We start from the raw sequence: 16,998 nt of genomic DNA on the forward strand, positions 1-16,998 counted from the left end.
CCCAGGCGCCATATTTACAGCCGATTCAATCAATATCCCGTATAGGCGGGATTCTCTGGCTTCTCATGAAACATCGCAGTAATTCACCCACATGACAAAGAACACAAAGCGGCGTTATGCAAAGAGCATTTGTAGCTCAGCTCTTGCGTAGCGACGAAAGCGGATTCACTTGCCCAAGGCGGTCTACGTGTTGTGTAATCACACAGGGTGCAGATCCGTCCCGTTCTCGTTCAAGTCAATCAATATCAAATTATTGTCTGCTAGCGGGGACCCGCTTCTAAACCGCTTTCAGATCCATCAAGATAGAGTGTTGGCTCGGCCTCACAATGGAAACATTCGCGTGGCAGCTTCTGAAATGGGCTTCGCCCCTAGATGTGTGGTTAAGATCCACTGAGCGCTGTTGACACAGTGTGATCACTTCATACTCGGGAGAGGAAGGCACCAAACCGCCAAACTGTCAGTATGTGTGTGTGCAAATAAAAAAAAAAAAAGCTCCAGAGGATCTCGCCACATCCGTCGAGTCGCACGAGGCTGCCGGCTGTGTGACAAGACGGATCTGGGGCCGGTTTTTGAAGCGCCTCCCTGCTGGCTGTCGACATCACGGGAAGAGGTGAGCTGGTCATGGGTCCGCGGCCGTAGCCCGGCGGCTCGACCCGAGTGCTTGTATACATAGCTGGCTTCTGTCAGGCCGTCGCGGGGGCAGATGATCTTAAGGAGGCCCGTCTATAAAGACACACGCATAAACACACGCCCCGCAGTGTACACACACCGATTTCCTCACATGTCAAACACGGTAAACAAGTCGCCCCAATGCCGGTGCAGGCCACACACACACACACACACACACACACACACACACACACATACACGGAGCAAAGACACACGACCAAACACAAGGATCCTGAAATTAAGCAAAACAAGGCCCATCTGGCTCCAGAATTGTTTAGCAAAGCAGGAAGGATTTGACCCTTATTATAGAGAAGCAGGACAAACTTCGCCCCAACGGGCAGTGGTATTGGATAAACTATAAACTCGGTCCAAGTTGCATTTACACTCCAGTGGCCCAGACTTGGCAACTGTGACTTGCTGAATAGCAGAAAAGCTGAGTATTTTTTCCCCTCTGTGCCGTCCCCATTAGAGGGACATAAATGAAGATGTCAGAGGCAAAAGAGAGAGACAGAATATCCTGAATTCCACCCTGCAGAGAGCTGCTTTGTACGTGTGAACACAGACACTCGCTCTCTCTCACACAGACACACACACACACACACACACACCCACACAGACAGACAGACAAACACGCACTAGCTTCGGTTAGCTCAGTCAACAGGCTGGCATGCAGAGCAAATCAGATTCAGCGTGACTCATAACAGTTGCACACTGGCGAGCTACACAACGCAAACATACACACAGACAAGGATAAGACACACCGCTCATGTTCACCGAACGAACTCAGTGCGCTCGCCCTCCATCACCGTCACGTGAGCGGCTAGCATCACACCATCGGCGGGACGCGATGAGCTAACAAGATGGCGCCCAGATGGCCCTTGCCACGAGGTGGGGGGTGGTGGGGGGTGGGGGGGGAAGAGACAGAAGTGGATGTTGACACGAGACGAACTGGCTACAGAGGACTGACTGAGCGAGCGAGAGGAGTGTCAGAAGTCATTAGGGAGGAGAGAGAGAGAGCATAATCTGTTTCTTCTTATGGCCTCTGTGGTTTCCGTCGACGCCGAGCCCATCCCTCTCTAAGAGCAGGGGAGTTCAGCGAGCACGGGTGTATGCGGTCGTGATTGAACGTCATCCACGGTATCGCTGACAGCGAGAGAAGGCCCAGGCTGTTGCTCTCTGCCTCGCCACTTATTCATCCCGGATCCCAGGGACTGAGCTCTTCCAGCTGGAGGGCTTGGGTGGTGGTGGTGGTGGTGGTGGTGGTGGTGGGGGGAGAAGATTTGGCTCGGCTAGACGAGAGCGCTTGGGTCAGTTTCAGCCGGAGTTTAGCTCTCATACTAGGGGTGCTCTGTGACCCAAACACACACACACACGCACACCTCTTTCCCCAGTTCCTTTCCTGGCCTCGACACAACACACATGCGCACACACACAGCCAGCTGCCTCCCATCACTGAGGAGCCGCCACAGATGGGCCCTGCATGCTCCGTAAAGATCTCTCCACAGGCCCAGTCTACTGGCCGCTGCCAAAACCCGGCTGGCCCGAGCCCACTGCATGCGTGAGCGTGTTTGTGTGACCGAGTGTGCAGATATATATACGTGTGTACACATGCTTGAGTGGGTGTGTTTGTGTGGTGGTGGTGGTGGTGGTGATGGGGGGCTGGACAGTCGTAGAGAGAGAGAGAGAGAGCGAGAGAGAGAGGAGTCCCCCAGGACCAAGAGCTGCAGAGCAGAGAGTCGAGAGCTGGACCAGGATGCGAGGCTGTAATCAGCGGCGAGCAGAGCAGGAGGGGAGAGAGCAGGAGAACCTCCCAGACGAACAATAGCATCTCTCACACTCGCCCGATTGTGCTTCACTCCCGCTCGGGGGGGAGAGCGGAGGAGAAAAACCAGAGAGAGAGAGGAGAGGAATCACGGCCGCTATCAAACCCGAGCAGCTTGCCCTGGTTCGTTACCCAGCAGCCATTTTCTGGCCGGTATCTGCGACCCCATCGATTATAAAAAGGCCCTTAGCAAGAATTTCTCAGAAAAAGAAAACAGGCCTTTAATGCTGCTACTCAATCAGCACGTCACATGTGCTAATAAACACAAACACGCACACACAGCGCAGCTTCTTCTTTAATTCTGCTTGGCTTAGATAGAGCCAGTCATGGTTAAATTCAATTTTCAACAATTGGCCTCCTATCACGGCACGGTTAAAAATGACTCGAGGGATCACAGTTTTTAAACTGCATAATGAAGCAAAGTGAAAAGCTCATTGAGGATGAGAGGCTACGGTTTGCAGCTAAACTTAGCTAATTTTTTCCTGAACTCGTGCTCGGCCAAGTCGCCCCGCTCAGCTCAGCAGTATTTTTGGCGCCCGCCGCGTCTGGGAATCGAATCAGCGGGTGAACGGCCACGAGACGCCTCCCAAACAGACCCGACATCCATTGCTAATGAGGTTTTCCCAATTTGACATTCTGTGAAATGCACTTATTCGCTTTATTGCCGCGAGTTTCGGTGAGAAGATTGATAGCCAGCAGCCGGTTAGCTTAGCTTCAAGACTGAAAAAAAAAGAAACACAAGGGGAAACGACTCGCCTGGCTCAGCAGGAAGGTAAATAAATCTGACCAGCACCACCCAGTTACACTGCTACGTGTTACACTTTGTACAGATTAAATAAACGGGATATAACATTGGAGGTGCTGGGAAGCAGAATTTGTTACTTTTGGACAGAGCCAGGCTGCCTTTCCCCTTACTGTACTTTCTCCCTTTAAGCTAAGCTAAGCTAACTGACGGTTGTAGCTTCAAATTCAGCGCACAGACATGAAAACGGTATCTCGAACTGCCAGAAAGAAAGCAAACAAGTGTATTTTCCTATTTCTTAATAGAAATAATACGATACTGAGCCTATCTTCTTGCCCAGAGAAAGATGTAGGGTTGGTCTTTCTCTGAATATAGAATGAACAGCTTCCAGTTTTAAACACTTTCTGATCAAAGCGGGTGCTGAATGAATATCGCGCGAGTCTGTACGTTGTTAACAGGTGTTAATGTGACACAGCGTACAGAGAGTCTGGGATGCTGGAGGGAAACCAAAGCCTTCCTGCGAGAACAAAAAGGGGCGACACGGCGCACAGAAAGCAAATCAATCAATCTCTGCCGGAACGCGTCTGGCTTTGACAGCGCGGTTCTGAACCCAGAAGTGAAAAGATAGCACGCAGCAAAGTTCAATACTTTCATTGTTCATCTGTCAGCGGGAGAGACAATCGCAGCGGAGGGAGGGAGGGGAAAATACTAACACAATATTTATCTTGCGTCCCCTTCCCTCCTGACTCGTTTTTTTGAATGTATTCCTGCCATTGTGAGCGGTGCCGGGAGATGGATGGGTAGAGGAGTCCGGTAGGTGATATGTGTCTGCTACAAGCACAGTGCAGTCACTCACACATCCCCCCCCCCGCCCCCCCTCGTCTCCAATCTCAAGCAACGGCAATAATTCAGGCACCAACAAACAGCACCGGGTTTTCTTTGGGGGGTTTTTTCATGGCATTTCAATTGTCGGCGGTTGGTGGTTTATCTTCGGCATTGTTCTTGAATACTGCTTCCCTGGGAAACTGGGAAAGTCAAACAGCTGACGAGATGTCACCTCATGAACTCTCTCCTCAGTTTCACACACACTCACAAACGGCCACGTCGGCGATCCGACACACTTTTTCTCCTTTACACGCACACACACACACAATTCTAAGGATCTCTCATCAACTACTTGGCAAGCTCAACAACACACGGCGCTGTGTAAACAGGACCGTGAGCCGCAGCTCCCTCACATGCAACCGACTTGGGTTTTTTTTTTCCGAGGCTGGTGACATTTGATCGCGTTGCGTCCCGACACGTGAGCCTCACGGCGGCTTCTGGCCTTCCCCTCCGTTCGCACGTGGCGGTTAAAAAAACTCACAGTAAATCACAGGGACCTCTGTCGAGCGCGAACACATTCCTTTTTAACTTTTTTTTCTCCTTTTTTTCCCCCTCTTCTTCATTTAGCCCACAGCGACGACAGCTTGAGAAATAGAACGTGTGTGGCGCAGTAAAACTCCCACACTCGTTTCCCTGTGGCGATACCTGTTCCCTTGTGCATGTCCGTACCTGGGCCTCACACATGCCTGTTGTGACTGGTCATGCGGTGCTATAAGGGGAGCATGTATGACCTGAGGAATTATCCTCTGTTCCGACAGGGACGTATGCATGCATGAGCGCACATTCTCGCATGTGCCTGTACATTACACACACACACACACACACAGAGAGACATTCTTGCAAAGCCAACAGTAGCGAAACGAGAGAAGATAGGCCTCTCTGTGTGCGACTGACAGAGTGAATTACACGGTGAGCTAAAACACTAGCTTGCTGTCTCACACAACAGCGCTGGATGGCTTTCAGATGGATTTGGCCGAATCCTGTACAAACAGTGAGTCAATAATGGGGTAATGGCCAATCGTTGGGGGAGAACAATTCGCGGGTGATTTGCGGCGAAAGTGTGTGTGTGTGTTTAGGGCACTTTGCGCCACAATCTGTCACCCAGCCATAACAAGGGCGCGCTGCCAGCGGGCTCCATTCGCAGGGGCGTGACAGCTTCTCCGCATGCAGATATCTGAAGATCCCTAAACCCTCGATATGTGACTCCATATACCTCATTGTGGACAGGTGTGTGTGTGTGCGTGTGTGTGTGTGTGTGTGTGTGTGTGTGTGGGGGGGGGGGGGGGATTCCACTAATGAAAAGCTGCTAATTCTGTCTCCAACGATTCAGGAAGCCATGAAATCAAAGATAAATTTGCGTTATGAGCAAACGTACAGGACATTTTCATACTTCAGCACTTTATGCCTCCGATATTTATGTCTGTTGGCCGCTCTGTCATTATCATAAAGCGTGTTTAATATTTCTCAGCTGCGCAAGGACCGCCACACTACAGATGATCGAGTGCACTGGATTTAGTGGCTCTTTCGGCCCCCCCCACCCCCTTTTCTCTTTCCTCCAGCTGTGTCCACGTACTTCAGGGCGTACACACACACACACACACACACACACACACACATAGAGTCGACAATGAGAGAGAGTGCAACAGAGAGAGGAAGAAGAGAGAGAGTGTGTGTGTGTGTGTGTGGGGGGGGGGGGGGGGGGGTGCACTGTGCAAGCACCGAGGACACGGTGCCAACACGAGAGGCCCACCGTGCCTCGGTCCCATCTCTCCAGCTGAGGGCTTTGATTCGCCTGATTGTCTCCAATATTGAGACACACAATAAACACAACACTTGGCGGCCATTTGCAATTCTAATCAGCCCCTCTCGACAGGCCCGGACAACCCAGCTACGGCCCTCTGGGATATCACTCACCGGCCCGCAGAATAATGACACAATCATCGCCATGGCTACGCTCTGAACGCGGCCCCCGTGAGCGGCAGCACGGAGAGGATAGCGACACACACAGGAGCGCTAGAAAAAAGGACTAAATGATTTAGCTCGGAGATTAGCTGGACGCCAGGTTAATGAGTGTGCCACGAACGCAACTTCTCCCGTCCAGCATTCGGGGAGTGTTCACCCCCCCGGACTCCCACCCTCTCTCCAAATCACTAGAGGCAAGAAGGCGAGCCAGCAGGTTCACACCTGCTTCTGCAGGGCGTGCTGCAACAGGATCTCAATAAACCATCTTCTTTCAACAGGAAATTCTGACTATGTAAACTTGGGGATGATCGTTTCTTGATAAGGCAGCAAGTCGCAACTTTCCACCATCTGATTTCGACACGCTGTCGAGTGACGGCCAACCAGCACGCAGGCGGTGTGATATGATCGTTATCTGTCCCCCCCTAAAAAAAAGGAGTCTGTTTACGTTAGACTAGGAGGAACCAAGTTTGTTTTCAGGATGTTAAAGAAGCGTAAATCGGTGTAATTTAAGACGTTCAGGATCCGTCTTTAAGCTTTACCTTCAACAAACCGTCCCAAAATCATACATCTGTGAACAATCAAAAGCCCATCTGTCGGCTGCTCCTGTACCGTTTTCACTGACTTGACAACATGATGGTAATAGATGCTCGCAGATAAATGAGAGCAAAGTGACACGCAATCATCCACGTTTTAGTGGCCTCGACGCATCTGCTTTTAACAGCCGCCCCCCCCCCCCCCCCCCCGAAAGATGAGAAACACAAAATTTGTTTCAGAAAATAACAGGCTCGTCTCGTGAAACAGAGATATTTGACTTGCAAATCAATTCGGGTGATTCGTAACGGCTGCCGTGCTCGTCTGCGAGCACGAGGGGCACGCCCGCGCACGTGCGTCCAAACGTGTGTGTGTGTGTGTGTGTCGCCGTCGGCAGACACGCAAACAAACACAGTGAATGACAGCCAGTCAGTGAAAGAGATGTCATTATCTGGCCGATGGCTGTGCGAGCTGTGACCGGGGGGGGCAGGGTCACATCACTAGCGGGGAGTCGACACTCCGGACAGGAAACATTACTTTCTGATTTCCCACTAGAGGGGAAACACTCTTGTCACAATCTGCCCTGCCACTGTGCGACCTCCTGCAGAGGTTATTGCAATACGTGCGACGTAGCGAGTGTGTGTGTGTGTGTGTGTGTGTGTGAGCGCAGCACACTCACGTCTATAGCACGAAAGATACTTATCTCCCAAAACTTTTTTTCTTCCTTTCTTTAAAACAACATTGCAGGGATTTTTTTTCTTCTTTGTTCAAAAGGCCTTGAAGAGAAGAGCAAACCTCCCTCCCTCCCTGTCCTTAGCCTTTGACTTTTTCTGTGTAACAACAATACGGGGGTTTTAGTTCGGTGTCCTGCAGTCGATCTGTTAGGGAGCTGATAAGAGGAGCTGATGGATAGGTTTAATCAGCCGAGCCCAGGGATCAAGACCAGGACAGATCAATCAAATGCCGTGTGGTTTATAAAAGAAACGGCTTTTATCCGAGTCACAGGGGTCTCTGCCTGCACTTCCCCCCCCCCCCCCCCCCTCTCTGAGGTAGGCCTACATGTGTTGAAAAGCTGCACTAATGTGACAAAAAAATAAATGCAGCGGGGGGAGAAAAGAAAAAAGAAGGTGCGGTTGAAAAGGAGAAAGGCACATCTGTAATCACCGCACAGAGACTGTTAAACTCCACCAAACGCATAAAGCTGAATGTGCTCGGTGTCTAACAACCTCCTGACATAAACCGAAATAAATCTTCAACTAAACACCTTCTGGAACGTAACAAACGTAACTGAAAATAAACCAAAAAGGAAACTCAACAGAAAGACGAAAAAGAGTCTGGAAACGATCGACACCAAACAAACAATAGATCTCCATGTGAGACGGCGTCGGGCCGCTTTTGTAACTGGGACGCGGCTGTTTTTTTTTTTGTTGTTGTTGTTTTTTAAACACGCAGCTGCTCTCTCAGTCTTAAAAGCGGCTTCTTATCACAGAATTTGACTGACAAGTCTATCTCCGCGTACAATCTCGCTCATGATTGTCAAAAGACAGCTAACACGTGTCCCATCCGATCCGAGACAAATGAGTGCTCTTTCTTTCCTCCCTTTGGATGGGAGATCTTATCCAGACGGGCATGCTGAAGTTGTCAGTGGGTTTCTAAAAACCCATATTGAACAGCATATTGACTGATGCAATCGCCGAGACACACATCATTAGGCTCATTAACAGCAAATGTAAAAGAAAAAAAAAAAGGGGAGGGGGGGAACGGACGGACGGCCTAACTGGTGTAGCGGGAGTCTGTGTCTCCTCTGATAACGCTCGTCTTTAACAAGCAGAGCGCAGGCGAGACGCAGCCGCTCGGTATTAAAATGAATGTGTGTGTGTGTGTGTGAGTGATATGCGCGCTAATAAATAGCTTGTTTGACAGGATGCTATTCTCATTCACACAGTTCGCTCTGTGATAACCGGGCGGATTGTGGCCTCGTAAAGGCGCTCCATGTGTTGTTTTAGGAAGCCATTACAAACTGGGCCGTCTCCATTACAAGCGCTATCTGATCATTATTACCGCCATCTGTAAGGCACACTCAAACCTTAGCCTGCCAACCACAGCTGCACACACACATCCACACCACCTTCCGCTGTGATATACTGTATATATATATATATATATATACATATATGTGTGTGTGTGTGTATATGTAGGCTACACACCCAAACGTGACACAACGGCTGTTCCCTCGTCACATTGCGCCTTTCGGGGTCAACGCGTTTGAGTCGGAGCGGAAGTGCCCGCGGGAAAAAAAAAGAGGCAGCCGACTTGCAGGCCGCAAAAAAAAAAAAATTTTTAAAACTCTGACACACCCCGTGAAGTGCAATCGCAAAAACCTTTGCAGCCAGAACTGCCCGCGCCCTTCAAAGGCTCATCACGGGACGCACATCTAATGCAGAGAGAAGGCCGATTAAAGCCTCTGCCAGACACGCCGCTTTGAAGCGACTGCTGCAGCCCTCTTCCAATAGGAGCCCAATCACTTCCCCTTCCCTCGGCCACTCCATTGTGCGAGAGTAAGAGGTGCACCGGGGCCGGCTCCGTTCGGAGGGCCGCATGTGGTATCACGCCACTCCATTCCATTCCAGAGCAGGGCCACGACAGGAAATGAGACTCTCTCTCTCTCCCCGCACCCCCCGGATTCACAAGGGGCTTCTCGTGCAATAAATATATTCATGCATTCGTGTCTATTTCAAATAAGAATTTGACTCGGCCCCTGTGATGCACATGCAAGGCTTCCGACTTTTCAAATCCTCGACGTGCATGAGGTGCAACAATCAGAAGTGTATAAATAAATCAGAAAGTGCAGCAAACGGAGCTACTAAAAAGCAGCAACACAAGGTGCGCCAAACAATAAAATAAAATAAAAAAGGACTCGCAGAAGGTTTTTCTGCAGAAGAAGAAGCTTTCATCTCGGAGACGGGAGAAGGAGAACAGAGGAGTGATGTGGCGGAGGTTTTCGGGCTGTCATGTTTCACGATGGGGGACTTGAGAGACAGACGACGGGAGTAGCTAAAAGTAGCTGAAAGTTTTAGCAGTGCAAAGGGGGGGGGGGGGAGAAATTGGAAGACGAGACGGCCGAGCAATAGAGCGCCAGACATTAAGATCGGCGATTTAAAAATCACAGTGTGAGATATCATATTACAGAGCCTTAAGAGGGAGAAGCGACCGCGGCTCCTCATTAAACCGAGTCAACGCAACGCCTTTTCGGCCTTACTCTCTGCATAGTTCATAAAGCGAGCGCGGAGAGGTTCGAGGATATTGTGTTTGCTTTAGCGGGACCTTCGCTCCCCACTTCCAATATCGGAGAGATGAGAGGCTTCCACGGCAGAGCCCATCATGGGGGAGAATAAACACACATCTGATGGGAAACATGTGTGTGGGAGATGAAACGGCCTCCCCTCATATGAATGAGATGAAATATAGACCTGTGTCCTGCCGCGCTCGGCGTGGAGGGGAAACGGCAGACCCCCGACAGACACACACACACACACACACACACACAAGCTGCCAATATGGCCATTCTGGAGCGGATTCATGCGGAGGCCAGCGTCTGACAGTGACATCTCCATTCACTCTTGAATTCTTTTTCTCTTCCCAACATACGTGGACACACACATGCGTGCACACAGACACACATACAAACACACACACACACACACACACACACACACACACAGAGCCAGAGGCCATGGGAGGAGGAGCAGTGCTGGGGCCTAAAAAAAAAAAAGCCTTTCTCTCCGCAGTGGGTCTCCGTGGGGTTTAGCATGGCATTATGGGAAGATTAGACTTGAGAGTGCCCTACTATCTGATGTCATTGTTGGGTTTTTCAGCGTCGTCTGCATGACTTGTGGAACTCGGACCTTGACGGCACATTTCTCTCCCAACCAAACGCTCGGTTGTGATTGATTGCAGGTTCCTATTGTATCTGGTATGGCTCTATTGGAAGAGGAATTAGTCGGACAAAAAGACTCACGGAAAAAAAAACGCTCCACATCTGACTCCATCAATCAAGTCGGCAATCAAAATAATTCAATTAAGAGACTTAAATCCCACTGGCTTACGAGTCCCCTGCTCCAATGGCCCAGAGACAAACTCAATTTACTGACAATCCATACATGATAGCATTAACTCCACTTTAAGGCTCAAATCTTTTTCCGTTACTTACATTTTCTGAATATCAAGGGAAATGCAAAAGGAAATAGCCGAGTTCTGCTGTTTACTTCGGGAGAGGGCTACTCGGAAAAAAAGATTAAATAAACAAGAGCAACTTTAGATACAGAATAAAATTGCAGACAGGCCGTCCAGACAGCCAAACTAATTTGCAAGTTTGTTTAGAAGAGCCCATTTGCAAAACACAGAAACTTTAGAAATGTTGTTTTTTTCATAGATCTGGTCAATGGGCGTGCATCAGGAGGGACTGTGGAGAGACTGGGAGAGGGAGGTTGCTGAATATGTGTGTAATTGTCTTTTTCCCCTCCGTTTCCGAGGTGTGAAAGGGAATGCAGGGCTGCGCTGTGGTGTCCCAGGGAGAGGCGATTGAAGCGTCAGTCACAGCTGCCACACAGAGCCCCGGCGCGCAGCAAATCCCAGGACCGGCCCTTCGTGGGCGCGGAGGGGCCGGGGCCGGGCCTGGGAGCAGCGGGAGTCCCACAGGCCTTTTCTTCCAGCTCCTCTCACCAGCACAAGGGGAGACCGGGACCATGCTGGGAGTTTGCTTAGAAAAGGCTGAGCCAAGACTTGGCAGAATGGGTTAACGGGAGCACACACACACATACACACACACACACACACACACACACACGCACACACAACCACCAATGCTTTTTGGGGGCTGTCCGTCTTGCCTGTGGGCATGGTGGGAAAAAAAGATGAAGTAGGGGGGAAAAAAAATGTAAAAAAAATCGGAGATAAATCAAACTTCCAGTTAACATTTGAAAATGTGGGACACACGTTTAAAGAGACACACACGTAGTGTAAGAAAGGGACTTCTCAAACGAGAGTACAGCAGAAATTAGTGTTTTTTGGGGGGTTTTGCCTGCATGGGGAGCCTAATGGCGGTAAAGTCCTGAGGATTATACACTGTGCCATTTCCATGCTGGTCCTAATAGTCTCCATGTCCTGCCCCTGTATGCCGTAGATGGATTATGATGCTTTATAATTAATGTGGGGGAGCAGTTACAGCCCGCCCATCTGCCACACTGACACACTTACAGGGGGGCATCCCTTGGGGAATGGGGGGGCCGCTACCACACTATTCCATTACTTTATCATTCTATTATCCTACCACTCCATTCAATTACACTGTCACTCCATTAGTGTACTCATAACAGTGAACAAAGCGCTCCATGATGGTCATTAATGATATGTTCAGAGCTGCTTGGGGGTGGTCATGCCTCATCCAGGCTCCACTTGTAAGATATTATCTGTTACAAAAGTAAAGTTCCACTTCAGGAGTCAATCGTGGTTAGTGGTTCAACAATCCCAAGCCAAATTATATATTATATTAGGTTATATTATATTAAGTTATATTATATTATATTATATTAATCTTGAGTGGCATAACATTATTTTTGGAACAGAACAGAATATTTCTTGTGGCATGCAAAAGTTCAGAATTTACTTTCAAAGGGTTGACTCAAGTTTGACAAAAAGAAGCTCACCGCATGTCATGGTCTTCCTCAGTGTGCTTCATGAGAGGACCCAAGAAAAGCTGCTAATATTACTCTCAAAGTTACTAAATTAATCTAAAGGAAGGATTTGGTTGTTATTTTTGCTGTTAAGTTTTTTTGGGGGGGGTTTACAATACTTTTTCATTTTGTAGATGTGGTTCAAACGTTTACATTTACAAGTAAAGTATATTTACAAGTAAAGCTTGTACGTTTTTTTGTCAAATTTATTTATTGTAATTTTGTATATGTGGTTGAAAGCTCCAGAAAAGTTATATTAACTAGAAAAAGGTAGTAAGTGGACCTTGAGTTAAGTTATTATTTGTGACTTAATAATGTGCATGTTGAATGGTCCTATAAGCAAGTAAGTTAACCGTGAGTTTCTTTTACAAAGTCTTCTATATTTTTTGTAATTTAGATACAGTTGAAAGCTGCAGAAAAGGCCAGCAAAGCTAGTAAGTTGTCCTTGAGTTAAAGCTATTTAGTCTAATACACATTTTGAAGAAGCTGACTGAAAGCTCCAGAAAAAAAAGCTAGTGAAATTACTCGTTAAGCCAGTAAGTAGACTTTGAATTGAAAAGTAGAATTTTTTTTGGGGAGGGTAATTTTGTTCTTCAACAGAAAGCATTGTCTACAATTACGTCATCATTTTATCACCTCTTTTTTTTGCAATAAACATGCACTCCCAGTCCCGCCACACCATTTGTTGGGTAACCCTCGTCCCCTTCCTGGCACATTAAATTCAAACCTTCCCACAGAAGTCTTTGGAGTGCCACAAACTGGGGGTAAAACAGATCCCTCGCTGCCTGTATGCCGGTGACAACTCATGACGTCTCGGTAGTGCAGCTGGCTGTTAAGGTTTGCCTGCCCGCTGGTTTGGGGGGCCTGGCGTCTGATGAGCTCTGCCTCCACAGCACAGAGGGGCTCTCTGAGAAAGAGTTAAGTCTATGAGGTCAGTCCAGAGGAGGAGGTTACGAGTTCCCGAGTCGGAGCCGCAGGGGTAATGGTTTTAGAGATGGCTGTCACACAGATCCGTTCCACTGTCCCACACCGCCGCTGATCTCCACCGATTCAAGTCCGCTCGCTTTTCAAATCGCTCCACTTTCTCTCCCCCCGTCCACCCTTTCTTCTCTTCTCCCTCTCTTTCCCCCCTTCGCACTGACACATGGAAGTAATCTGGGAGCTCTACGCTGGACTGAAAGGATGTGCGGTTGAGCCCAGGGCTGCATTTCAACGCTCTACATTAGCTTCCTTTCCTCCCCCTGTTTAATCCCCTTATTTTTCAAACTGCTCTTATGCAAAAAGAACTAAGATGGCAAACAAAAGGCAGACTTTTCCCCGCTTTTGCCCAACTTCCCCCCCCCCACTTCCTGTAACTCCGCATCCCGACACTTTTGCTCGATCCAGGAGAACGCACGGGCGACAACGCAGAGAAGAAGAAGAAATCTTAAAGGGAAGCCTTCCAGCGCCTGTATGCCTTCCCGCTTGGCAGAGCTGGAGCTGATGGGAACTTCCTGGTTGCTGCCAGCCAGGCCTCTGTCTAATGAAGCCGGGTCGCATACTGCCTGTGAGGCAGCCACTGTTCAGCCACTCCACACTCGTCCACCGCTCGGCCCTCGGCACTCTCACAGGGGGCACACTGGCACGCTTCTAACACTTCCTTAATGCTCCTCTGTGGCAGGACAAAGAACAATGGCACACCGACGTGCACTCTCAAGCACTCATTCACCGCCATAAGCTCATACTTGTCCCTTTCAGACCAGACGCTGTGTCCTTTAATTGTAGTATGAGCAAAGAAATTGTGTAAAAATAATTGCTAAATAATTGCACTTGTATCGCACCACATAAAGACCACATATTAATTACGTGTGTTTGTTTTGGCCCACGTCTCCGAACGCGGTTTCATTACCAAAACTATTATGTCGAGAAGCGCAAAGTTTCGACAAGTTTGTAATAGTTTTCTGTGAGTCACAGCAGACAACCTAAGCCTAATGTCTGTCACACCCACGGGAGAGTTTCAGTCTCTGGTGCTCAAGATTAAGACACATCTAAGATAATTGTCTGCTCCATGGCGGCAACGAACAATTATTTCCATTATCGATGTGTTTGTCTGTCGCTTTACTGGTTAACCGATTCATCATTTCGTCTGCACAAGTCACGGGAAAAAAACGCACACGACGAGTTCTTGGAGCCGAAGATTTTGAAAGGGAAAAAAAAAAAAAGTTATGAATTCAAAAGTATTTATAAAGCAGAACATGTGGAGAGGTCTCAGACTGTGTGGGCGACACACACCATGAGACCTTTTACACGTGTGAGATCTTTCTATTGTGGCATCTACCTGGTTGTATCAACAGGATTGTTTTATCCACGTGATGAAGTATCGCCACCTGTCAGGTTCTTAATTCCCGGCATAAACCTTAAAAGAAAAAAGAAACTCAGACATTCCTGTCTGGCTAGTTTAGCCACAAACAGTTTCACAACAGAGTTTCTAGAAATAATAGTACATCACATTGGATTAATATTGTGATACAGCAAGAAAATATTTGTCTCAATATTGCCTTTCCCCCCCGGTCGATTATCAAATTTGGTGGTTTTTGATCAGCTAACTGATAAATTGAATTATATGAATAAATATATAAATTAGTTTCAGCTCTTCTTCCAACTGACTCATTACATTCAGCTGTTGCCCCGGTTGTGAGTCAAGTCTCTATGATAAGTTTTCGAACGAAAACCAACTGGAGCTCCGGGGTCGTGAGGGACAGTTGCGATCACATACATGCACACGAGAACCTTTCTTTTTTATTATTTTTAAAACACAAACAAATAAAATTAGTTGCAAATGCTCCCAAATCTGGGGAAGGAAAGCGGGTTTTCATGTGCCCCACTGCCCGAATATAAAAGAAATGAACGCACAAAAAGCACAATGATCAGTTTTCAGTGATGTGGCAGCCAAAACCACCGGCAGGATAAAGTGAGTCCATCTGGAGCAAAAATAAAAAAAATAAAAAACTATGATGGGGAGAAAAAAACAAACTGCATTTTTTTCCCCCCCTGAAATAACCTAAACCCCCTTCGCTGAGCCCAGGTTGCTCGCGACGCTACGACCAAACGAAGAATCCGCCGCTGAAACAACAGACATGTCGACGCAGGAGTGCACACACACGTGAAGGCAAACGCAGCTGTCCTCGGGAGCGAGAGACACACACAAGGGTGCCTTCACCGCACCGCGGGCCAGTTGCTCTCCAGAAGTATTTCTTATTGGTCGGCCCCCTCGCTCTTTCTCTCTGAGTGGGGCTCAGGCTCTGAGTCCTCTCTGTGTGTAATGAGATCTTTATCAGAGGGAAACACGATCAGAGGGGGGGGGGAGAAAAGGGAGATGTGGGGTGTGGGGGGGGGGACTCTGGGAAGCAGGGGAGAGAGAAGGTGTATCGCTAGGGGTAAAGGGGGGCAGCAGGCAGCAGGGGGAAGAAACCCAAAACAGGCCTCCGAGGCTCGACGCCTTCACCGGGACTCTCTGCAAGGAAGCAAGTCCTGTTCCTAGTTCCCAAAGTTTAGTCAGAGTCTCGCTCGACAGGTTGCGGCAGTTTCTAGTTTTTGTTTTGTTTTGTTTAAAAAGCTCCGACCGAAATCCTGGTTACACATTCAAATGTCAGCTTCGGGGAAGCGGTTCTAAACGCCACTTTGCAGGAGTTAAAGGTTTCTCCGTGTTCCAGAAAAACTAATGTTGCTTTGATTGGATCTGGTTGTAAAAACAAAAGATAAGGGAGACGTTTGTTTTTCCTCCTAATTACCTCGTCGTTTTTTTTAGTTTTAGTAGCCCCAATTATCTGAACGGAAAAAGGCTAATTGTGAAAACAAAACTTGAACTTTAATTAGGCCTTCTGTGCACCTTATTCTCCTAACAGCAGCCAACTCTAATTACGGCTGGTTTGAAAATGTATTGTACTTGCCACCTCATCATTTCAACGTCGTTCCTCCTCCCCCCCCCCTCCTCTGAAGAAATGTTCTCTTTCGAGAGAGACTAAATAAACATGTTTGTTAAATATCACAGTGGTATTCAAATCATACTTAATCATCATCAAACTCCCCAAACCTTTAGAGCGCGCACGCAACATTATAAACCAAGCCAGCCGAGTGTTAAATTGAGAGCCAGGCAGCTGAGGTCAGCGGACAGCAAAATAAGATGAGTAAGTAAAGACCCGCGGCAAAGAGAGGCTTGAGCTGACTTTCATCAACCCCCCTCCCTCCCCCCCTTTTATGCTATTTTGCGGGCTACAAAACCCAACGCAGGGGCCAAGAAATGTCTGCAAAACTGTTTCCATACCTCGGCGAAACGCGAGGAGTTCAAAACCAGTGCAGCAGACTCCCGGCCAGACCCGCGGGGCCTGTGTGTGTTGTTTTTTAGAGGTGTGCGAGTGCGTTTTTGGGGGGTTTTCACCCTCCCTTTCCATCATTTTTTGTTTGTCTCCTGAGCTGCTGCAAACAAGGCCGCGGGGGCTACAGGTCACGAGCTAAATATTAGCTAAGGAGCGCTAGAGGACGGGCAGGAACCACTCACACAGCAACCGTGTCAGATTATCATTAAATTGGCGTCACTGCAGAATTCCTTAGCATGCTGTGTGTGTGTGTGTGTGTGTGTGTGTGTGTGTGTGTGTGTGTGTGTGTGTGTGTGTGTG

General features: G+C 48.4%; 1 protein-coding gene across 1 annotated transcript in view; it reads right to left on the reverse strand.

Annotated features, from left to right (window-relative positions):
• LOC306702559 (ephrin-B1-like) overlaps window positions 1-14,057 on the reverse strand; it is a gene marked incomplete at its 5' end in the record, with an annotated part of 50,701 nt that extends 36,644 nt beyond the window's left edge. The window contains one exon of the mRNA XM_079168199.1: window positions 13,885-14,057. Coding sequence (XP_079024325.1) covers window positions 13,885-14,057 — 173 coding nt within the window. The remainder of the gene's footprint in view (window positions 1-13,884) is intronic.
• Window positions 14,058-16,998: the final 2,941 nt, after the last annotated feature.

The sequence above is a fragment of the Pholis gunnellus genome (genome assembly GCF_910591455.1).
Source record: "Pholis gunnellus genome assembly, chromosome: 10".
NCBI classification, from domain to species: domain Eukaryota; kingdom Metazoa; phylum Chordata; class Actinopteri; order Perciformes; family Pholidae; genus Pholis; species Pholis gunnellus.